Source organism: Echinops telfairi, unplaced genomic scaffold (assembly GCF_000313985.2).
Source record: "Echinops telfairi isolate 266 unplaced genomic scaffold, ASM31398v2 ScPeMD7_70;HRSCAF=299, whole genome shotgun sequence".
NCBI classification, from domain to species: Eukaryota; Metazoa; Chordata; class Mammalia; order Afrosoricida; family Tenrecidae; genus Echinops; species Echinops telfairi.
Window position 1 is genome coordinate 19280879 of NW_022103968.1, and position 23298 is coordinate 19304176.

General features: G+C 40.9%; 2 protein-coding genes across 5 annotated transcripts in view; one reads left to right on the forward strand and one right to left on the reverse strand.

The window, feature by feature from the left end:
* Positions 1 to 675: 675 nt before the first annotated feature.
* Positions 676 to 12880, forward strand: SMNDC1 (survival motor neuron domain containing 1). Of its 3 annotated transcripts, none has more exons than XM_045291643.1 (6): positions 676 to 699; positions 1984 to 2103; positions 7058 to 7200; positions 7970 to 8131; positions 9707 to 9860; positions 11647 to 12880. In XM_045291643.1, exons 2-6 carry the CDS (start codon positions 1984 to 1986, stop codon positions 11782 to 11784), a joined length of 717 nt encoding a protein of 238 aa, XP_045147578.1. In that variant the 5' UTR covers positions 676 to 699; the 3' UTR covers positions 11785 to 12880. The 3 variants fall into 3 exon arrangements, with proteins under 3 accessions (XP_045147578.1, XP_045147577.1, XP_045147579.1); XM_045291644.1 differs by lacking the exon at positions 676 to 699 and adding an exon at positions 4976 to 5139 and having other exon boundaries at positions 1418 to 2103; XM_045291642.1 differs by lacking the exon at positions 676 to 699 and having other exon boundaries at positions 1396 to 2103.
* A 5672-nt stretch (positions 12881 to 18552) lies between these two features.
* The window catches only part of MXI1 (MAX interactor 1, dimerization protein), a 76998-nt gene continuing 72252 nt past the window's right edge, over positions 18553 to 23298 (reverse strand). For both annotated transcript variants that reach the window (XM_004700932.2, XM_004700933.2), the window contains exon 6: positions 18553 to 20260. In XM_004700932.2, the coding sequence (XP_004700989.1) occupies positions 20097 to 20260 (164 nt within the window). In that variant the 3' untranslated portion in view covers positions 18553 to 20096. The remainder of the gene's footprint in view (positions 20261 to 23298) is intronic.

Genomic DNA, 23298 nt, shown 5'->3' on the forward strand with positions numbered 1-23298 from the left:
GCTCAGACAAAAGCACGCCTCCATCAAAGCCTTCCCCTTTGTGACCTCCTTCCAGGGCAACGACTTCCTTTGGCTTTCTGACATGTTCGGCTTCTGACTCCGGACCTTGCATTTGGAGTTGCGAGGTAGGACGTGCTTGATTCCCATAGCTAATAAATTATCAGAGGGTGCTGACGCTGTAGGTCCTGGGACTACATTTTGAGAACCAACCAGTAGAATAAAGACTCCAAATCTGTGCCCCTCATTTCCTTGCACTACCCGCCGAAGAAGGCCCAAGCCGATTACCGCTCAGGGTGGGAAGCATGGCCCCCGCCCCTCCTGCCACCCCCGCAACTGAACGATTCCACATTTCCGCAAGCCGGAACTGATTTATATTCTGCGCCCAGCGCAGCTCATGACGTCACTTCCGCCCTACGAACCCCTGCCCGTTTACGCAAGAGCCCGCGGCCTGAAGGCTAAGCGTCGAGCGAAGTCTCGCGAGCTTTGGCAAACATCGCGAGAACGTGTCCGCCTATGGGTGGTCTGTCTGCCCGTGTCTGGCTTGCTCCCCTCCCCCCTGTCGCTGACTGATTTGTTCCTTTTCCAAGGCCGGCCGCCTGTTGTGGATCCTGCGGAGGCTCCCCGTGCTGCCGCTCCCCGTGGATTCCGCCGCCCCGGCCCCTGCCCGCCGCCCCGGCCCCGGCCCCGGCGCCACCCAAGGTAACCCGCCGCGGGGGCGGGCGGGCAGGCAAGCCGACCTCCTGGGCCTGGGTTTCTCGGAGTTGAAGCGGAGCCCTCAGGCCGAGGGGCCCGCCGTGCTCGCGGGGCCTGGGGCGCCGGCCGGCCGGCCAGAGCCATGGCCGCCTCGCCCACCCACCGCCGATCCCTGGCCTCCCCGGCCCGGCCGCGGCCGCCGGGCTTCGAACGAGGCTGCCGGGAGAAGCCGTCGGGCGGGGCGGGGCCGGGCCGGGCGCCGAGGCCCCGTGGGAGCCCGCTCCGGGGAAGGGCTGGCCGGGGACGTGCGGCTTCCCGGGAAGTTGGTGGCCGGCCTCCGGGAGGCGGCTCCGAGTCGCTGCGGGCAACAGCCTGGCTGCTTTAGCCAAACCTTTGGGGCTTTTCCAGATTCCGGCCTGTCCGAGTTTCTAAGAAAAGGACCAATCTCTCCTAAATCCTCGTCACACGCTTAATTCGTATCTTATTTTCAAGAGTATGAGTGAACGGGTGTGATGAAAGGCGTCGGAACACTTACACGGGAGAATATTTGTGCTGTTTGTTTTTACTGCAGAAAATGCAGCGGCACTATTTAAGTGACTGGGTGGGATAATTTTGCTCTGAACAAGAGCATCTAAATAAATTCTTAATATTTGAATAGCTCAAGTAGAACATTCTTAATGTAATTATTTGAGAAGCATTAGTAGTTGGTTTTGGAAATAGGCTTGTGTCTTTAAAAAGAATCGGAAAAGTTCCAACAGATTAATCTTTTAGAAGCTAAAACAACCTTAAGGGAGTCGAAATCATTTGTGTCGACCGTGTAATAAGTGTCAAAGGAAACTTAGAAATCTCCCTTCGACCCTTGACTTAGCTCTTGCCGTCGTCTTTGCTTCTCTCACTGTATGGGATTTACCTGACATGTTTACAACCATCAGAATCCATTGCCTTCATCTTTGCGCTTTGGCCTGCAACTTTTTTCTGAACTAAACAAGAAGGGGATGATGATGAGGTACAATTTTAAAATAAGGTGTTAGGAAGAAAACTGGTAAGGACTAATTGTGGCAGACTGGAAACATACCATATGTACTCCAGTATAAGACGACCCGAATATCAGCCCAGGCACCTAATTTTACCACCAAAACTGCCTTAAAAAAAATGTGCTGACAAACTCGGTTTATACACAAGTATATATGGTGTATGTTACGGTTTTGTGGGAGGTTTGGGAGCTATGTGCCTTCCATTGTTCTGATCGTTTATTCCTTGTCCCATTACACCCCACCCCGACCTTCCCAGATGTCCGAGGATCTAGCAAAGCAGCTGGCAAGCTACAAAGCTCAACTCCAGCAAGTTGAAGCTGCGTTATCTGGGAATGGAGAAAATGAAGATTTGCTAAAATTGAAAAAAGACTTACAAGTAAGTATGGGGGACACTTGGAGTTGCGTTGCTTTAAAGATTATTTCTCTATTTTTTTGAATGGATTTTGCTTCCTCTTTGGCGGGAGTTTCGTCCAGCTAGGTATACATGTATGTATTCCTAAGCACATATTGCTCAGGTCAGCCTTGTTCTTTCTTAGGTAAACCTCTTGCCCATTTTTTTTAGTTCCCTTTTTTATATGAACCTTTTGAAGCTCCCAGGCTTTTTCAGATTTTCAGGAGAGGAGGTGCACATAGGTGTATAATGGGAAGCACTTTTAAAATTATTGTTCTTTTTTCTTAAAGTCCTGGCAAAGGAGACTTAGTTCAAAAGATATAAAAAAAATTTTAAAGTCATATTTTTTAATACAAGATTCCTTGACAATTGTATATGTGTGCTGCTTCAAAACACGTAGGTTACATCCAGTATTGAAAATAAACTAGAAAAATGGCTAAAGAGAGACGAGTTCTTTTCAAGAATGTTGTTGCATAGATGCTCGAATTTAAGGCCAGGTGTACAATAGAGTTGTTTGAATCTGTTGCAAGATCTTACTTTATTATTTGTCAGGCTCAGAACCTGCTTTTAAAAACTCGCTGGGGTTTCAAGGCAGAGTTGTGAAAGTAAATATCTGTTGTGTCTTACATTGACTAAGATACAGACGGATGCAAAATTTAAATTTAAGAATTTTCATCTCAGCCCATTTGAGAACTTTTTAAAAAGTCTGAACCTGATTTTTAAAGTCTTAAAGAGTGTTTTGATACCCTTCCTTTCTTAATTTACTACAAACCGTCATTCCACTGTATTCCAAATAATTTTTTACTCCTTTCAGTGTCTCCCTCGCTCATTAAAACTATTAATATGTAAATATATTATCATTGCAAACAATGAAACTGACTTAGAATAGGGTCCAGATTTGGATTCTGAGTGAGCTTATATGGGTAGAATTAAAATGAGTATTTTGAAGTTCAAAGTCTAGATTTGTGTTAGGCTGCTATATACTCCTGGTGTCATCGTGGATTAAATGTCGGGCTGCGAGCATCAAAGTCAGCAGACCGAATCCACCAGTCACTCCAAAGGAGAAAGGGGAGACCATCTCTTGTGTAGATTTACAGCCTCAGAAACCCTCGGGAGCAGTTCTACACTATCGTGTGGTCCTCAAAGTCAGAATTGGTTTTCCTTATAAGAGTTCTGTTATTATTTCAACATCTGGGATAATTTTGTAATTATTAGGCGCTCTCCAAAATGTAGATGTTATTCAGGTCTGTAGATTTCAAAGTGCCAATCCGTTTGTGGATTTTAGGGGAGAAACTTCTGTTCCCCAGACCTTCCATAAAAACCCCAGTGATTTGATGCCTGGCCATTCTTTTGATTTGCTCACATGTTCTGTTGGCATGGAAGATGAGGTGAACGGACTGCTTGTATGTTTATACTCTGAATAACTCGGAGCTTCTGCTTGCTTCAAGGAGAGATCCTAGCATGTCCTTAAAAGCAGTCCCTTTTCACTGTGAAGAAAATGAAACATCATATGCCAATATTGCATATGGTAGGAGAGGTACATGTGGAAGTGGCGGAGAGAGAAGGGGAGGTTGAAATAGCATGAGATTTTAATATTTCTAGAATAAGTCTTTTAAGATAAATTGCTGCGGAAATGCGACGTGATAAATGCCCAATGAAAAACGCTGTAGGGGGAGAGAGAGAGACCATTGTTGGTAAGCTTTGTAATCGGCAACATAGGCTTTCCTAGGGTTCCGGTAAAGCTAAGTTGGGAGACATTCATCTGTCAACCAGCCTCTTGCCTATGCTCATGTAGTAGTGGTAGCCAGATGAATTTTTTGTGATGACGGAAATCGTATCTGTCCAATTCACAGTCACTGCTACTGACCACGGGTGCCAGCTGTGTGACAGGTGGCTAGTGTGATTGATGATCTGTGGTTTTATGCTATGTCAGTCAATAGCCACACTGGATGGCACAGATTTAGAAGCTTAAGTTCTAACTCTTGAGATGGCAATTATAAAGACCACTATTATTGCCTAATCTTGATAACAGTTTTTTCCATGCAACGTTTTTTTTCTCTAATAAAAACTACACAAATGCAGAAGGCACTTTTAAAATCGGATGGGATTCAGAAAAATAGTTACTGTCTTGAGTCTATAGTTAGAGGCTCTCTTCTGCCAGATTGTTTTTTTGCTGTTGTCTCGTCTCTGCCTTCTGGAGCACACCTGGGCCATTATTACAGTGAAACCTGTAAGAGCCGGAACTCTGGGGCTGCTCTGTTGTCTGGGTCTTGCAAGGGTTCCGCCTTTGGCAAGGGGCAGCTCTGTGGCATTATTTCATTCTACTTTTGGTAAATACTTGCCTTTTCCTTATCTGATAGGTTTCCACCTTACTCTGGTTCCAGCTTTTGTATGGTTTACAGTATTGCATTCTTCCTGTTACGTTTGATGAGAAAAGTCTCTTGAGACTTGGTTCCTCACTACTGAGTTGCGGCCTCCGTATTTTCTTAATTTTTTTTGACTGTCTTGTTTTCTGCTTTTCCTTTATTTCTCTTGTAGAATTATGCAGTTTGTTTTACAGAAAAGTGCCCTTTCTCCTTTTTTTTCAATGGCTTTGACTTGCCAGTAAGGTTCCTGTATTGATCTGTGACCTGTCCTGAGTAGAAAAAAGTTACTCAGCAGGCTGCACATCAGTCTACTGGAACCCCATCTTTCTTTTTTCACTTAAAAAAAGTGGGTGTAGTAAAAATCCACTAGCTGACTAGCTCCCAAGGCAGTCTGTGGTATTTACAAGACTATTCAATATATTAGGCTGTGTTGCTGAATAAACTGGTTCTAAAGGAGGCAGGGGTCAAGTCACTTGTCTCATATATTACAGTGGCTCTCTGCATCCCCGAAACGCCTTCCTTCAGTAAGCAGAGTGCTTGAGTGCACCCCCCTTGACCTGCTGATATGTAGATCACAACACCTGATGCTGCTGCCCATCTGTCAATGAAGGAGCAGTTTCAGAACTCAGACTTGGGGGAGGAAAAGTAATTAATGGTATGTACCTTCAAGAAGCCCCTCATACATGGAATAGTTTTTCTTTCATATATTGGTATATATGTAGCAAGCAAAAACTATAGACAGTGTTCATAGTTTGCGGTGGGTGGGTGGGGAGGTTTGTAAGCAATGGCTAACTTTATTGAACATTAGGGGTGAATGCTCAGAATTACAAAAATAATAGGATAATGTTAACACAGGGCTCTGAAATTGTGCCTAACATGCACAGTTTGCAGTATCCTTTTATTTAACGAAAATGTATTTCCCTATTATAAAAATACAGTGGGAAGTTCTAAGAGAAATGGCCTTCTAAATCTGAGGCCTACATCTACAAAATCCATATTTGTGCTGTAGTGGTTCCTTGATATGGACCAGGACAAGGCTGTGTATCCCCTGTGTCATAATAAGTGATTATAAGGGGTCTTCAGTGAAGCTTAGTTACATTCTTAGCCCTAAAAATTATTTAGCTGAATAAAAAAACTGGCTAATGTAGTCTCAGTGTAGTGTATGATTTATGTATTTGAAAATTCTGTGCTTTTGTAAGTTACTCTCTTACTAAAAACCATTTGGATGTCTACTTGGCAACTAATGAAATTCTATTAGATATTTACGGAATTTTTAAGTATTCTGAATTCTTAAATCTGAGATCTTTAGTTAATATAGCTCATCTTTGGTCTTTCCATTCACAAAAACGACCTTTCTCCATGGGCTAATTGCTGTTCCTCTTTTGGGAGGGCACTGAAATACTGGGCTTTGTTTGTTTCTTTCCAGAAATAGCCAGGGAGATTTTGAAGTTTTAGTAGAGGTAATAATTAGCTTTCTTGGCTACTGAGTCAAAACAACTACTATCATAAAATGTCAGTGAGAACCAGAAGAAACTTGGTTCCGAGTTTAGCTTGGCTAGTTTTTCTCCCCAAACACGTAACATTCCATTTGAAGGTGCTGTGTGGCAGCAATGGGGTTAGAGTATGCAAGCTCTCAGAGAGGGTGTGCGTAGTTGCCGTCTTCGTCAGAGTAGAAAGATAGCAGGTAGGTAGAAGAATTGCTACTTACTTGTCTTAGTCATAACAATCAGTCTGTCTTAGGCCTAAAGCTTTTGAAATACTACGTTTCTGAAGTAGAGAGAATATTGTCACACAAAGAGGTATTACCTGCTTGTGTGTTCCACTTTTTTTCCCCCCTTTTAAATGAAGCTGTGCTAATATGTTTCCAATTAGAAACTTTAATTGGAAAAATTTTAATCTGGCCTGGTAATTTGCTTACCTAAGTGGAGGTTGTGTTTTATAATGAATGAATGAATAAGGAACATCCTTGTTTCTTTTATATGTACTTGTAATATTTTAGTAGAGATCTGAGTAGGTGCATCAGTCAGTGCTACTATTAAGGGTGCTTCCAGGGTTTCTCTTGTGTGCGCGTGCGTGTCTCTGCATGACATTGAGCATTTAACAGTGCCATGAGAATGCCTGGGAAGGGTCCAGTTGTATTTGTGGCAGTGATAACTTGACAGCATTGACCTTGATTTAGTTGAGCCCCTCATACTTGACCTTCTTCCTCACCTATAGAAATATCTGTTGGGCTTAGAAATAATGACTGGTAAAAGTCTGTAAGTCTTTTACCCTGTTTCAGTTAGTATTTGTGTTTGTTGTTGAAAGGCCATATTTAGTTACGAGCACAGGCTGGAGACAGTTCTAAACCCAGCTCTCCTAGTTACTAGTTATATAAAATGCGTGATGTGTCAGCCTCTAAACAGGGAGAATCACTTTGTAACGTGAATGACACGTGAGGTTACATGGTGCAAGAGCTGTTGTCAGCAAAACTGAAAGAGCCCGCTTGTTCTCAAAAGTCATTGACAGTGTGAATTATGTAAATAATGTTAAATCATTGTGGTGGTTTGTTTGTTTGTTTTTTTCATTTTTAGGAAGTTATAGAACTAACGAAAGACCTTCTTTCAACTCAACCTTCTGAAACGCTTACAAGCTCCGACAATTTTGCATCTATTCAGCCCACGCACTCATGGAAAGTAGGAGACAAGTGTATGGCAACCTGGAGTGAGGATGGACAGTAAGTGTAGAAACCCCTGTAACTGTAACATGAAATAATGAAATACAATGGTAAGATGTTTTTATTCAGTTTGAACTACCCTACTTTAGTATTCCTATCTAAGTAAGATGGAGCCTGTTGGCACTGGGTAACCATTGAACTGCAAACTGCAAATAGTTGGCAGTTCAAACCCACCAGCTAGCTGCTCCAGGAGAAGTGGAGGCTATTTGCTCCTGTAATGATTTACAGCCTTGGAAACTGTGTAGAGGGTTACTCTGAGTTGCATTCGTGAGAAGACAGTGGGTTTTGTTTGTTTATTTGGGTAAAACTAATACAATTTATAAAGTTAGTTTGAATCTTGGGTGGTTACTATTAATGCATTTATTTTTTTTAGCTTTAGATTAAGGTTGGGAGAGAAGAATGGCTTATATTCTGGAGGGAGAAAAAACTGAAAACAGGAAAATTGGGTGTTTTCTCTCCTTAAATTGAAATTAAGCTCTCTCAGATTTCTGTGAAGCACATATACTGAATTTAGTCCTCAAGGAAAACTCTTCTCCCAAAGATTAAAGCACATTCAATAGACATGTATAAGAAACTTTCCTGGCCATCTTTTGATTAGAACTTTGTGTTACTAAGTACTTACTCTCTTGTATTGTGTTTGCAAAAAGGGCCATCTTATTGCAACACCTCCGTTTTAGACGCATGTACTTTTTGAGTCACTGCAGTATAAGTCTTACAGACTGAATACGAAACCTTTACTCACCTGCTTACAGCCATGATATCTTTACAGGTGTTACGAAGCGGAGATCGAGGAGATCGATGAAGACAACGGCACGGCTGCAATCACCTTTGCTGGCTATGGCAATGCGGAAGTGACGCCACTGCTGAACCTCAAGCCTGTCGAAGAAGGAAGGAAGGCGAAGGAGGACAGTGGCAACAAGCCCATGTCAAAGTAAGTGGCTTTGAGTCTAGCTTTGGGGCCTAATCTTCCCCATTTGAGAAGTTTGTGTGGTCTCTGAAGACGGTCTGTTCAGGCGAGGTGAGAAAGCCAAAATCCCAAGATTCTACTGTTTTGAAGATACAGGATTAACTAAAGATCCCTGGTAGCGTGTGGGTTATGCATTGGACTGCTAGCGGGTCCCCCACCCGCCAATCCGCAGGAGCATGATGAGGCTCTCTGCTCCCATGAGGATTGACAACCTTGAAAACCCACGGGGCCTGTTCTTTGTCCTGAGTTGCGGAAAGTCAGACTTGACCACATGGAAGTGGGTTTTGTTTTGAAATAGGGTCTAAATGCTTGGGCAAAGTGAAGACATTTGGATTCGCGCTGTGGCATTACATAAATATTGATTGAGAGGCTTATATGCACCTGGCAGAGTCCTAGGTGTGCAAACCGTTTACACGATGAGATAGGTGTTCACCCAGAGGCACGGTAGAAGAAAGCCTTGGTGATGGTCTGCCCCCAAATTGGCTGTGTTGGAACCCCAGTGGCGCACTTTCCGCCTGACAGGAAGGGGTCACCCAAGTTGGAGCTACTTGGTGCCGATGGCATTTTTAACTGTACTTGGCATGAATCCAGCTGCTGGGAGTTTACACTACAGTGGGTGATACAGAGATACCAAATTGGGCCTTGCCCAACTGAGTTTGAAATCTAGAGAAGAAAATGCATAATTAAATAAGCATTTGCAATAAGTTCTGAAGGAAACATGGGTACTTTAGAGCACACAGAAGAGGTGCCTAACCTGCACGGTAGTGATTTGGGCAGACTGCTTTGAGAAACTGACATGTCACTTGAGATCTGAGAAGGGGAGGAGTAAGCCAGATGAAGAACTAGATGGTGGTGATACTGAATTAAATGTGGGCTCTAGTCCCATCTCTGTTACTATCTGGCATTATGACCTTGAGCAAGCTGTTTAACCTTTTTCGGATTTCTCCTCTGTAAAATATGGGCAATAGTAGTATCTACCTGATTGAGGATTAGATAGATGATAGCAGACGTAAACCATGTAGCCCAGTTCTTGACATGCAGGAAGAGCTGAGTAAATGCTTGTTTGCTTTGTTCTTTTTAAAGCTGGGACCAGAGAGGTTAAGAAAAGTACAGTTTTTACAATTTTTATTTTATATAGATACGCATTCATATATTTATGTCCAGATGCTGATCATTTTACTGGTATATCTAATTAGAAACTGACAAAGATTTAGACCTGCACTAATATTAAAACTCATTCCTAAAACACAATGGGCTAAGTTATGTAAAAAGCAAAATAAAATCATCATAGTTAGGCTATGTGATTTACATATAAGAGGTTAGTTATGTTTAAAACTCCCAAGCATATTCCGTACTAGAATTCAAAGAAAACAACCCTTGGTTTTAAATAGTTTGGGGGCGAATGGCATGGGTCTTAATGAGTTGGTGCTTTTATTCATGGAAAGAGTGTATGAGCCTATTTTTAATTTGCACTGCTAATTTCTCAAAGGGGGGTATTTAGGTCTTGAGGTAGGAGTTCTCTCTCTCTCTCCGACACAGAAAAGAAATGCTCGCCCAGCAGCGTGAGTATAAAAAGAAGAAAGCGCTGAAGAAAGCGCAGAGGATAAAAGAACTTGAGCAGGAGCGCGAGGACCAGAAGGTGAAGTGGCAGCAGTTCAACAACAGAGCCTATTCTAAGAACAAAAAAGGCCAGGTGAGCAGACCCTTCCCATCAGTACCTTGTACATTTGAAAGTACATCTGTCATTAGTGGAATTTCTAATCGAAAAGGGAGAGGTATGTACATGTAAGAAAACATGTGATAATCAGCTTTGAATTCAGAATCCCTCCTACCCTCAGTTTGATTTACTGAGGCAAAAAAAAAAAATCTTTTAGCCATTATCTCTGAGTTATAAGCATTTTGAATTTACGTACATGAGAAATTACAAAAGGTAATTTTTTATTAGCTCTTTGCTAGACTCAAAGAGAGTACTGAATGGGTTCCCTTGGTGTATTTTTCCTTCTAAATGTGTGTTGGATAGAAAAATATCCATAGCATTCATAACAGTTCAGAGTAAGGGCAACCTGACTTTTTCACCCATATTTTTACTCCCACCAGGGTAACTTAAGGGCCCAAACCAAATACACACTGACCTCAAATTGACCCAGTAAGGCAGAGTAAAGCTCTCTTGGGTTTCTGAGACTGAGTATTTCGGGTAGCAGACAGCCTTGTCTTTAGGCAGAGCAGCAGCTGGTGAATTTTAACGGTTAACCTTGTGCTAACCCTGCTGCCATCAGGGTCCCCGAAGGCCAAAGGGCCCACAGGTAGGCAGCCTAAGGCTCACCCCCCACCGGCATAGCAGTTCATTCAGTACAGCAGAATGCTGGTCTGTGGTTGTCATGGCTGAAATTGGGATTTGAGTCTGCAAACCTAAAATACGGAGATATCTGAAGGCAGATGTGTATCAATAGTGTGTGTTGATTAACAGCTTGTAAGTTAGTGGCTTCTAGCTGGATACCATTTTAGCACTTTTTTTAAAGATCATGTTATGGGAGGCTCTTACAGGTCTTTTAACAATCCATACATCAATTATATCAAGCATATTTGTACATAGGTTGCCATCACCATTTTCTAAACATTTACTTTCTGTTTGAACTCTTGGTATCAGCTCCTTGCCCCCTTCTTTTGACCACTTGATAAATTATAAATTATTATTTTCATATTTTACACTGACCGTAGTCTCCCTTTACACATGTTTCTATAGTCCCCAAGGGGGGGGAGGGGCGGGACGGGACGGCTATGCATTGATCATTGTGATTGGGTTCCCCTCCTCCCCACCTTCATCTACCCTCCTGGTATCACTACTCCCATTTCTGTTACTGGGGGGTTTATCTGACCTGGAATGGTTGTTGTGAGCTCTTATCTGTACCAGTGCACATTCTTCAGTCTAGCCAGAACTGAAAGGCAGGACTGGGGTCATGACAGTGGGGGGTGAGGAAGCCTTAAAGAACCAGAGGAATAGTGTGTTTCATCGGTGCTTACTGCGCCCTGGTTGACTCATCCCTTGTGATCCTTCTGTGAGGGGATGTCCCATTGTCTACAGATGGGTTTTAGGTCTCTGCTCTGACTCCCCTTGTTCTCAACAATATGTTTTTTGTTTGGAGTCTTCTGGTGCCTGTTAACTGATTCCATCAACACCTCATGATCACACAGGCTGGTGTGCTGCTTCCATGTGGGCTTGTTGCTTCTCTGCTAGATATCTGGTTGTTTAACTAAAACTCTAAGAACCCAGATGCTGTATTTTTGGATAGCTAGGCACCATCATCAGCACTCGTTTTTTGGACACTGAACAAATCAGACACAGTGCCCTTTTTTTAAAGACTAAAAGTCGAATATATTTTTATTATGACTTAAAATGTGAATGAATATTGGTGGTTTGGGGGTTTTGCTTTGCTTTTGCCTAAAACTAATCAGGGACTGTTTCTGTTTTATTTCCCCAGGTAAAGAGGAGTATTTTTGCTTCACCCGAGAGTGTAACTGGCAAAGTGGGAGTTGGAACTTGTGGGATTGCAGATAAACCAATGACACAGTATCAGGATACTTCTAAATACAATGTCAGGCATTTGATGCCTCAATAATCGGAAAAACTGTTGGATTTCATCTCTGCAGGGCTTTACATTTACCTTTTTAATCCTTATATTTTTCTAAAGGTAAATTATTTGTTAGATGAGCAAGGAAGAATACCAGTGTCATCACTGACTTCGATAGAATGAAACATGAAGAAATTGCAATTGATAACTGCTGTTCATTTAAACTTCATTGCTACTACCACAACTCCCTTACCATGTGTTGAATAAAGCGACTTTGGAGGTAGACACTGCTTAAGTGCAGCATCCAAATGAGTGGTTGATCTTCCTGATGTCAGGTCCCTGTTCAACCAATGGTCTGTTCTTATTTTGAAAGTCAAACTTTGGACTTCTCAGGTTCTTTGAGCCTGTTACATAATTTAGCATTTATTGGAACTTCCAGGTAAAAACATCAGTCTGCTAAAGAGAGCTTATCCTTTTTTCCCCTTGCCCTCAACTTAGACCTAGCTGTTGTCCAATTAAGTCTAAGTTAATTTGTGAATGGCAGCATTTGTTTAGGGGGTTTTCCTTCAGTAACTTGTTTGTCATACTTATTAGGCCCTCCCTAAAAGTGATTCAACTCATTTCATGAGTTTGATGTAAGAAACTGTTTAGGACCCTCTACCTTTTTTTTTTTTTTTTGAAATTTGCTTATTTTGCTGTGTTGATTTTTCACTTAGGTAGTGATACCTTTTGGGGGGTATGTGTAATGTTTATATGGGAAAACAAAAAGCTAATGTATAGCCCTGTATACTCTGTAGATATTATTTTTGTAAAAAAAAAGGAAAAAAAAGAAAAAACCAAGGCTAAATTAATGAACAAGAGTACTGAGTGTTTTCATTAAAAATCTGTATTTCTTGTGCATTAATATGACCATAATTTTCCTGTATATTATGTTAATGTAGCTGAGTTTGTAATTTTTATTAACTAGATCAAGTTGTCAGCATTTTTTTGGTGTAAGTGAACAAACATCACAATCCTGAGTTGAGTTTATGCCAAATACATGCATAGAAAATGGTCATCCCATTTATGGGAGAAGGTAATTTTTAGAATGTGTTTAATTTCAGCTTTGTATGTTTAACTTTTATTAAAGTGCTTTTAAAATCTCTAGGGTGTGTTAACCAGAGGGTGAACTCTAGCCGACAGTGTTGATAAAGTAGGCTGTGCCATCGTGAACCTGCACACAGCATTGCGGCAGAAAAGATCACTGCATCTGTGATAAAGATCTCAATCACTCCTTGAATCCACTAGAATGAAGAAATTGAACCTAAAATACAAACCAGTTTTATTTAAGGGTTGTGCTGTGTATAGAGGTGCTTGAAGATTTTTGGTGGAGGGGAAAATAGCACTTTATTTCATGAACTGGGGGGGGGGGGGGTAATAAGAATGAAACTTAGGAAGATATAAGAGATAGAATTCCCCATCTGTCACATCACTCCCAACCAAGAGATTTTATTCTCTAATTGTGGTAGAAAGTGGAAAAATTGTTTAAATACCAGGTTAGACAATAGTTGAAAATGGGCTGTTTATCCTGGAAGCCTTTTCAATAAAATCTATTAGTTTAATTATTTTAAAATGCATCATACGAGCACACTAAATCAGTAGGGGCCTTGAAGGATTTGCCAGGGTATCCTTTGAATTAAATAAAACAAAATACATTTGTTTTTAATTTTATGGCTTCACCAAATGGCCTTTGATGAGATTACCTTGATATAGTCATTAGAATCGTTTAGCTAGTGTTTGTGAGGGCAAGGCTATTGGGGTTTTTAAAAATCCTTTTATTGGGGGCTCTTACAGATACAACTTTCCATAGTTTAATCAAAGGCTGTTGTTGAGACTTGAACCTCTGACCCCATGGGCCTTTCTTGCACATTGTTTTTCTGAGGTCTTTGCAGAAGGAAAAAGACCACCCCCATATAAAACATTTTGAAAATAGGATGAGATCAGGATCCTTTGTCTCAAAGATTTGGATGTGGTCTTTTAGAAAATCTAGGATGATGGTGCCTGGGCTAAAAGGGTACTTGGGGAGATTACCTGTTAATGCATGTAATTTGGGAAGATGCTTAATGAAAATTATGTGATCCAAGGCATTTTAAATGTTTTCATTGTACATGAAGGTACAATTTGGAATCGACTCAACAGAGAGGGATTTGATTTGTATTCTTAAAATCAAATAGGAACTCATTAAAATTTTTAGTGTATTTTTTTCTCTTGCTTATCAAGAAAGGGTACTTGATGCTCTGAAACTAACAGGCTGAAATGTTAAATAGTGATCTGTACTAAAATACTTGGGTTGTATATGTTTTCTCAAAACTTGATACTTCACTTAGTTACTCAGAGAAGAACAGTAATGCCTGGAAGATCAGCAGTAATTACAGAGTTAAAAAAATGTCTTAATGAGAGAGGTCTTTGAACAAAGAGAACTCTGCTTCAACTTTTTCATCTGTAGAACGGAAATCATAATTTTACATGGGTTTTAAGGATTTGATGAGGTGTGTGTAAAGTGCCTAACAGTACCCAGTACGTGGTAAACACTATTAGAAGTGTTTGCTATTACTATGCAGAATGGAAATTGTAAGAATAATAGCACCTTTGCGTATGTGACCCCTTATTTTTGAAATGCTACCAAAGTACCAGAGCTCTAAAATAAGTCTATGATAGTGGTTTCCCTGACATTTTAAAAGTAGAAAATCCTTGAGCATAGTCGTGAACAGAAAAGGGAAGATCAATGTTTTTATATTAACATCATCTCTGTTTGAGAAAGGAATTTGTAGATCTGGGTCTTCCCTGAGACCTATTACTTGTCTAAGACATCTATTTTTCATAAACACCAGTGATTCTGATGCACCGGCCTAGTAAAAAGACCTTATTTTAGTTCCATGTAAAGGCCGTTTGGCTTTTGCAGCGGGAGTTACATTAGCTAAATTAGGAAGACTACACGTTTTGACTTTGCTTCAGTTGGGATGTTAGCTGAAATAGGAACAAATTAACCTGAATTTTTACTACAGTGGAGAGGAAAATTGTGAGGAAAGCCACAGGTATGACAAACAAAAACAATTGAATCTATGTGTTTTCTCCTGTAAAGCATCGTAAAAGCAAGTAGCTATGGACATTCTAAAGAACGTGTAGGTTAGCCAAGGAAATAAAAGATGCGTGTGCTAAAAGGAGCCCTGTGACAAAATCTACTTGCCCTTTATAGCCTGATTCAAAGCTTTAGCAGCACATTTGACTGCAGAAACATTCAGGCCTGGAAGAGAGGGCTTCATATTGTGTGAGAGCTAGAGTTAAAGCCGGAAATCGATAGCGAGGCTAGTGCGGACAGTAACTGTCCGATTGTAACTGCTCAGAAGTGGTCGGCAAGAGGGGAGTAAGGATATCTCTGGCTCTCTTGCCTGGTGGTGGTGTGTTCCTCATCAAAGCACTGTCAGGTTTAGTGGACCTAGCTGGGTTTCAGAGCTCAATAACCCCGTTAATTTAGAAATAACTGCTCTTAAGTTTATATTTTGTCTTCATCTTATGGACATTTTGTAACATTCTATTTTTACAAGATTCTATTATGTGCCTTTGTCAACTTGTGTCGTTTATGACTACTGTGAGAGTATGTTTAAAAATAATGCAAAAAATCAGAAACCTTAAGCAACATAAAAATAAGAAACTGACATACTCATCCATCTCTAATCTCCATCCCCACCTCCCCAAGAATTCTGTGCTCTTTAAAATGGCAGTGTGAGCATCCGCAAGGGGCTCTAATGCTCCTTTTTAAATGCTTTTGGAAATTAAAAGCCATAAAGGGCAATAACAGGTTGAACAGGACCCGATACCCTTGAATGAGCACGTCCGTTGTGAAGGCTGTAACTTGGCACAGCATCCCTGGCCTTTTTCTCACCAATGCAGTTTTCCGTTTTCTTAAATTTTAATTCCAAAATTGTTCTTTGTCCTCCCAGGAACTCTTTCAGGGATACCCATTAACCCTTTTAGAATTACAGATAACAATAACCAGAACCTTCTGAGTTGACCTCTGCCTTGAATTTGACCCTTGGACGTAACTAGACTCACCCAAAACACTGACTATAGGACAGGGTTTGCCCTGTCAGAGTAGAGAGCCTTGTCTTTCTCTAGAGTGATTGGGGGTTTCGAACTGCTGACCCTGTGGGGTTAGCAGCCCAACAGCCACTTTGCTACCAAAGAATGTCCAAATAAGTCAAAGGCCAGGGTATTACTAAGAACTCTACAGGAAACCATCCACTGATCACAGACATGTTTTGCTTGGAATGTGCATGTATCCTCGAATCCTAGTAGTAATTGAAACTTCACAGTTTTAAAATCAAATATCCCGATGTCAGCCGAAGGAGTGAAGACTAAGCATTCTGAAAAGAAAATAATACAAAATTACCAGTAGGTGGCAGTACTTTTTAAAAAAGCATTTCCCTAATTCATGGCATCCTGGAAAGGTCAAAACCACCATGAAGCCCCCCAGTGTATCCATTTAGAACTGCACTGTTGAGTGCATCCCCGAGAAGACCAGCGTCCTTTATTATAGCTTGTTACACTGGCCAAGAAGATTACTGCTGGCTGCCACCCCCACTTTTTTGCACCAAATAGCACAACTAGGGCACTAGGTTCAATTTCAGACCACAATAAAGCAGATAATGCAATAAAACAAATGACAGTTACCAGAGTATACGAAAGTTAAGTTACACAATAGTCTCCAATATGCAATAGCATGAAAAGCTTTGGGGTATTATGAGAATTAATGAAATATGACAGACGTGGAGTACATACTGGGAAAATAGCACTAAGAAGACTTGCTCAGCACGGGGTTGCCACACACCTGAAATGTGTTTAAAAACAAAACCAGTATCAATCTAAATAAAAATGCTTGTACTACGCAGTGGTTACTACTGGTATATAGTAAGCCATACAGCATGTTGTTTCAGAGTGTTAACAGATAATCACTAAAACTGGTGGTACATTCATCTTCCTATAAAGCCTTTACTTTAAAACTCATATCAAAACTAAAAGTATAATCTGCCATGGAGTTTTGTTAAACCAATCCTTAGAAACAGCTCTCAAAAAAATAAGTGCACGTTTCTGTCTGCCCCTGAGTCAAATTGGCTGAAATGTTGCATTATTCAGAGAAAATACTTAGCTCTTAATTTCCTAGATTTGGGGAGAGGATTAATTTATTTCAAATTTTTTGCCCTGACAATTCTTAATCACCTTTCATATAAGGACATTTCTGGAGACACCTAATGAAACTAACTTCTGTTTGGGATGGAATGTAGTCAATGTTGAAACTGCAATTTAAATCTAATTCTTTAAAACCTGCTTCTCACCAGATGCTGGTTTTGGCAGGCACCTTGATTAAATTAATCTGGGTAGTTTGGGAATTTGAGAATATAAAAATGAGGAAATGCCATTGCTTTTGTGAGTGAAATAAAATCCACACATTAAAAAAAAAAAAAGACTCCACGAGGCTAAACAATTTAATGATGCCAGAACTGTGGACCTTGGTCACAATCTTTGCAACCTAGCTTTAAAACCCCTCCATCATGCTAAAAGCAGCAACTGCCTTGGGTATTAGAAAAGGGTAGTTCTCATACTTACCGAAGCTTCAGGTCACAATGGTTAACAGAATCTGTTCAGTAATTAAGCAGCCAAGGATTTAAATACTGTACTGCCAGGGTGCGGCAATAAAAACCATTGACAGGTGTAGACATTTTACCTATCAGGTACTCTAAGGTTAGTGTGGACTACCTAGAAACTTCTAAACTTGAAAAGCATATGATAGTGCCACCAAAGGGTTTCCTTAAGGTTATTTGGGAAATAGATCAGAATAACAAATGGCTTTGTGTCTAGCCCGAAGTAGTTAAGATGATCAGATATACAACCATCTGCAGTAGATATGAGGATTTAGCAGTAAGGGACACACCTGTTTAACATGTATAACAGAAAACAAGTAATTTGAGCTGCCATTAGTTCCTGACTGCTGATGTACCCTCAATGCTTGTCCTTTTTTTTTTTTTTCCCTTCATAGAGGTACAAAAAGCACTCAGGTATTATTCATTCACAATTTTTATTTCTTGCAGTTATTTGTTGTGTCTTCAAAGTCAGTTTATCTTTAAAAAATTAATATTTCTTACTGGTGATTCAATCCACCCCCAAGGAAAATAAATTCATGAAAGTCGTGATTCAGGGAGCAGTTGAACAACAAAAGCTTCCCAGTGTACCACCTGGTCCAACAAGATGGCACTGCCTGCCTTGACTTCACCTGAACAAAGTCCCAAGTTCTAGTCCAAGGCAAAATGACCAAAGACAATGCCATGGGAATAACAGAATGGTGGCTTAGTCACAATCATCCATTTACTTTCCGAGGTGGTTAGCACAGTCTTCAAACTCCCATACCGCTTGGGGAAATGAAAGTAACCAATATAGAGAGCAACACCTTCATCTGGCCGGGCCTAACTGTAGTGAAACCAGGAATGATTTACCTCAGCCACAGAAATGAATCTGTTTTTCAGTAAATCTCGCACACCTGAAATAATAGGTTTGAATAATGAGCTTCTAAAGGCATGCAGTTTTTCACTCCCATCTAAAGAACTCATCCACTCAAATATAGCACAAATCAAAGATAAACTATCTCTGGAGGCACAGGAAGAGCGTAAGAACAAGTGAATGCAAGGCCCTGTGTGCGGTGCACTTCAGATAAAGAAGCAGTGAATGCTGTCAAAGTGCAACTTACGAAGGACAGGCTAACATTAACACACTCAGCGGCACTGCTAAATATGGTTGTCTTTATTTTCTTTTTCCTTGCCCAGCCCTATCTAAAACATAAAATAAAGCTACAGGACTGAAATTAACAACCCATTAAAAACAGCAATAAGTTATGAAAATCATAAAGCTTTTTTTTCTTTTTTTACGTAATTAAGGGTAGTTAAATTATTGAAAGTATACAAAGTTCAAACAGCCAGCGGGGAGGGTATCCAAGAAGGGAGAGGAGGACAAGAAGGGGACATTGGCGCTTTTAAAAGAGGGAACACACGACATCAAAGTGCAGGCTAGAAATTTCACTTTAAAGAAAATAACATTTCTGAAAATATTCGTAAGAGCAACAATAGCACCTGCACAGTAAGACTGTGAGGAAGGAGAGAGACTGCCTGTGGGAAAATGGAAGCAAATCTTTACACTAAAATGAGACAAGTGCTGAACTTAACTATGTTAACTATGATAGTCTACTATAGGTCCCAGAGGGTTAAACGCTGGTAAAGGGTAATGATTCTAAATGAAAACAGAACCTTAGCACTGACCTTTTTTTCCCCCTAGCCCAGAACTCATTCATTCTGTGCACGGTACAGGATGAGGTGTGAGGTGTTTTATCATTATCAAATGCTGCATCAAAATAGATGATATCCCCCCCTCCCCCCCGTGTGTTTTTCTACTAAAAAAGACATCTATGTTTTTTATGGACAAGCTTTTAAAAAGATGTCATTTTGGTTTCAACACATACAAACAGTTATCAAAATCTGAAATAAAAATGCTGCCGTGGCTCATACCATGGCCTGCTCATCTGGACAGGCCTGCAGAGCTTTGACCTGGCCCCCAGTTCATACTCAAAGGCTGTCATGCACTGACTGCCCCCATGCTGCCCAGGGGCCAAGGGGTACTGGCTGGCTGGTGAGCTGGCGGTTTGGTGCCCTAGTGCTAACAATGCAGGGTAAGGTTAGCTTGCTTAGCATGGAATCCAACAAAACGCTGAACTGCATGATGATCCCTTTCAACAGGCTTCATGGGAATCTCTCCTTTTGCAGAGCAGGAAATGAGCTTTTTAAAAGAATTGATCGTCCACAGGATTCATGATCAGCTGTCCCAGGCTGAGTGATAACAGCTCTTCAGCTATCCAAGATTAATGCCTGATTTCATCTTGTCTTTACTACAGGTTTGATTTTGTTTTTAGGATCATAAAGCTCAGGAAGGGTTCACAACCCATCCTTAAATAGGCTGGCTCATTGCAGTATGAGCAAACCAGAAAAGAAAGAGGGAGGGATCTCCTATGCCCTCCTTTAAATCAACTAAATTAAAACAAGGAAATTTCACACAAGTTTTCTGCTGCCATTAGAGTTTGTGATTTCCGAATACTCTGCTGGGGTTGCTCTCCCCCCTTTTTGCTATGTGTTTGCTTCCATACGGGTCTTTCAAGACCCTTTGTCAAGTATGGTTGGGTTTCTTTCAAAGAGGAGGCTGCATCATGAACCCAATGTAAGAGATTGTTTGGACTGAATTGGCCCAGTGACTGTGCTGCCCTGCACTCTGTGTCCTGCCGGGTTCTAGGAAGCGAATGAAAGTTTGACACTGGCGCTGGAGTAACCCTCGTCACTCCCAATACTCTGCAAGCTGCTGTGGTCATCAATGTCACTGATGCTGGTGGTACTGATATTGTCCACTTCTCCATGGGAGAACTCTGTGCTTTCAACATCCACTTCAATCTCCTCTGCCAAAGACAAAAAAAAAAAAAAAGGGCGAAGATTAGTTATACCTGATATGTGCACACCTTGAAAAAAACAGCAGGAAAAGAAAGGTATAAAATCGTATTTAGTGTTATATATTCAAGTTCATTATCAGTCATCTCTGGAGATAGAACTAAAGGGACATTTTCTGGACTACAGGGATGCTTCTTAGAAAGGGGAATATCTCGAATATTGTGGTGGTCTTAATTTAGGAAGCAAGGTTACCAAGCCCTTGGATGCCAGTTCATCTGGACCTGAAAGCTCTTGGCCTACTGGTAAATTCATGCTTACTATGGAACAATCCCAACCCCAAGTGTCTAAACAACATTTGTTTTGGATCAATCCAAAGCCTAAATTTCAATGCTCTTTTCTGATCAAGGTTGCTCTAAACAGGGAAAAGCATAAATTTAATATAGGAGATATAAAATATTTATCAAGCCATTGGTGGTACCATTCTGTAGATCGTGCTACAGACTCCTAGGACATACATCATGAAGTTCTCTGACCATTCAGTAACCAAAATAAGCCAGTCATTTACAAAGTATATGTAGGGATGTGGCTTTCATTCAAATCCATTTTCTTGCATTAACTGTAGTTTGAAATAAGGGCCTGAGACTTTCAAATCTCTGAATTATACTGGCATCTGTAATAAATATTATAATGAAGGCATAAACTCACTGCCATCAAGTCAATTCCAACTCATAGCGACCTTACGGGTTTCTGAGATTATATATCTTTAATGGAAGTAGAAAGCCTCATCTTTTTCTTTGGAGCTGATGGCTTCAAACTACTGACCTAGTGGTTCACACTCCCAACACCTAACCCACTATGCCACCAGGGCTCTTTATTAAAGTATCATTCAACTTTTACTTCAAAAACCATGCATAGCAAAGGAACTTAAATATATACACAATCCAACCACTGTTACTTTGATACTAGATGTAATTAAAAAGCAACACAAATTTTAGAAACAATGTAGAATGAACTCAGGACTTTGCAGTCCTATCTGTGCAGTCTGAGAGCCTGATGCTTCCTATTTGGCACTGACTAGAAGGACCCCATCAAGGCACTGACCCCAGCTGCTTCAGGAAAAGGGACTCATGTTTCAAAGTATGATTTCAAAAGGGCTTGTTTCAAGTTTTAGAGATTTGCTTTTAAAATGCAGGCAGCTGATTAAACAAGCGGTACAAATAGTTCTCTGAATTCATAACTACTTGCTTCATATCCATAATGCTTCCCAGGCCATTCATGTTTCCCAGCACCACAGAACACTCATCCAGTAGTGAAATAAAATCAAGGCACCCAGTCCAACCAAGTATGCTGCAATCAATGTAAAAAGACAGCGCTTGAGTCAGATGGGCTAGAGGTGCTACTGAAAATCTTTTGCAACAATGCAGAAAGGACACAGCCCATTATGAACAAGAATGGTTTTCAGGTCCTAGCAACAAGGAATACTGGGGGTGGGGAGAGGGAAGGAGGGGAGCTATTTTATGAAGAAGATGTAATCTCTCTGAAATTAGGAGATGGGATGGGCTTAAAGAGGAGTAAACAAGACTTGTCAAGACCATACAACTAATACACTGTAAAGGGCACAATGAAGTTCTGCCTGCTGAGGGTCATTTCTTTTTTTGTTTAATTTTATTGTACTTTATATAAAAGTTTACAGAGCAAATTACTTCTCCTTCGATAGTGTATACACAAAGTATTCCCTGTGCTTTCACCACAATGTGTCCGAGTTCTTTTCATTTCCACTCTGATTCCCAGTCTCCTTTCAAGCCCATTTTCTACTCCTTCCTGCCCTTTCTACTTGGATTTTGGATCACACCCAAGTGCCTCTACAGTGCTACTGTTTATTTCATGGGCCGGTCTATTGTTTGGCTGAGAGGTGGCTCAAAGAATGACTTTAGTTCCAGGTCAGAAGGGTGGTTTAGGGTAAGACCTCTTCGTCTCAGGGGTTCTCCCAGTCTCTGTCAGACCAGTCACTCTGGTCTTTTTCTACATTTTTCTCCCGCACCGTTCAGGATAATTGAGAGTTATCTCTGCTACTCTTCACTGTCACTTGGCATGTCCATAATTCTGGTACTGCTTTGAGTAGATGTTTATTCTTCAAAACTGAGTGCCAAAGTTCATAAAGATAATGTTCAACATACTAGTTTGCGAGTACCATCTGAGGTCCTAAAAAATCCAGCCGGTGGCCACCTTAGAACAACTACTGGCCCCTGCTCATCTGGAACAAAAGAGAATAATGGAACCAAAGCCTCAGTTACGAGACGAGACCATCGGACCACTAGCCTCCTGGAACCACAGCCCCTTCTAGAGGTGGGGTGACTTTTCTGGTCAGGGACACAACAGCAGGTCCCAGGTGGAATGAGAAGAAAATGGGGAACGAAATTAAAATTCTTTAAAAACACCAGATTTTCAGGATCACTAGAAGTTTAGTGACCTCCTTGGAATTTGGAACTAATGCTACTCCTAGAAGTCACGTTTTAAATAAAATCAGAATGGCTTATAAGACAATATCATCCATGAGGAGTACTGAATAATGAACTCTATGACGTTGAATGGCTAATATAGAGCCAAAAGCAAAAACGAGAAGGCAAGGAATGAAAGGAAATCTAGAGGGGGGAAAGGTAGTGGTGTTAACAAACCCAGGGACAAGGGAACAATAAGGGATCCAAATCGGTGGTGAGGAGGGTGTAGGAGACCTGGTAGGGCATGATCAAGGGTAATGTAACCAAGAGGAATTACTGAAACCCAAATGAAGACGAAGCATGATAGTGGGACAAGAGGAAAGTCAAAGGAAATAGAGGAAAGAGCTAGGAGGCAAAGGGCATTTATACAGGTCTAAATAAAGGCATGTACATATGTAAATATATTTATGTATGAAATGGGGAAAAAGACCTATGTACATATATTTATAGGGTTAGTATTAAGATAGCAGATGGACATTGGGCCTCCACTCAAGTACTCCCTCAATGCAAGAATACTTTCTTCTATTAAATTGACATTCTATGATGCTCAT

What these genes read in the sequence shown, in the direction of transcription:
- SMNDC1 (XM_045291642.1), top strand. Translation starts at nt 1,888, where the DNA reads ATGTTACGGTTTTGTGGGAGGTTTGGGAGCTATGTGCCTTCCATTGTT. An exon ending in AATTGAAAAAAGACTTACAA is followed by an intron (nt 2,104 to 7,057) that starts GTAAGTATGGGG and finishes TTTCATTTTTAG; the next exon opens with GAAGTTATAGAACTAACGAA. An exon ending in ACCTGGAGTGAGGATGGACA is followed by an intron (nt 7,201 to 7,969) that starts GTAAGTGTAGAA and finishes ATATCTTTACAG; the next exon opens with GTGTTACGAAGCGGAGATCG.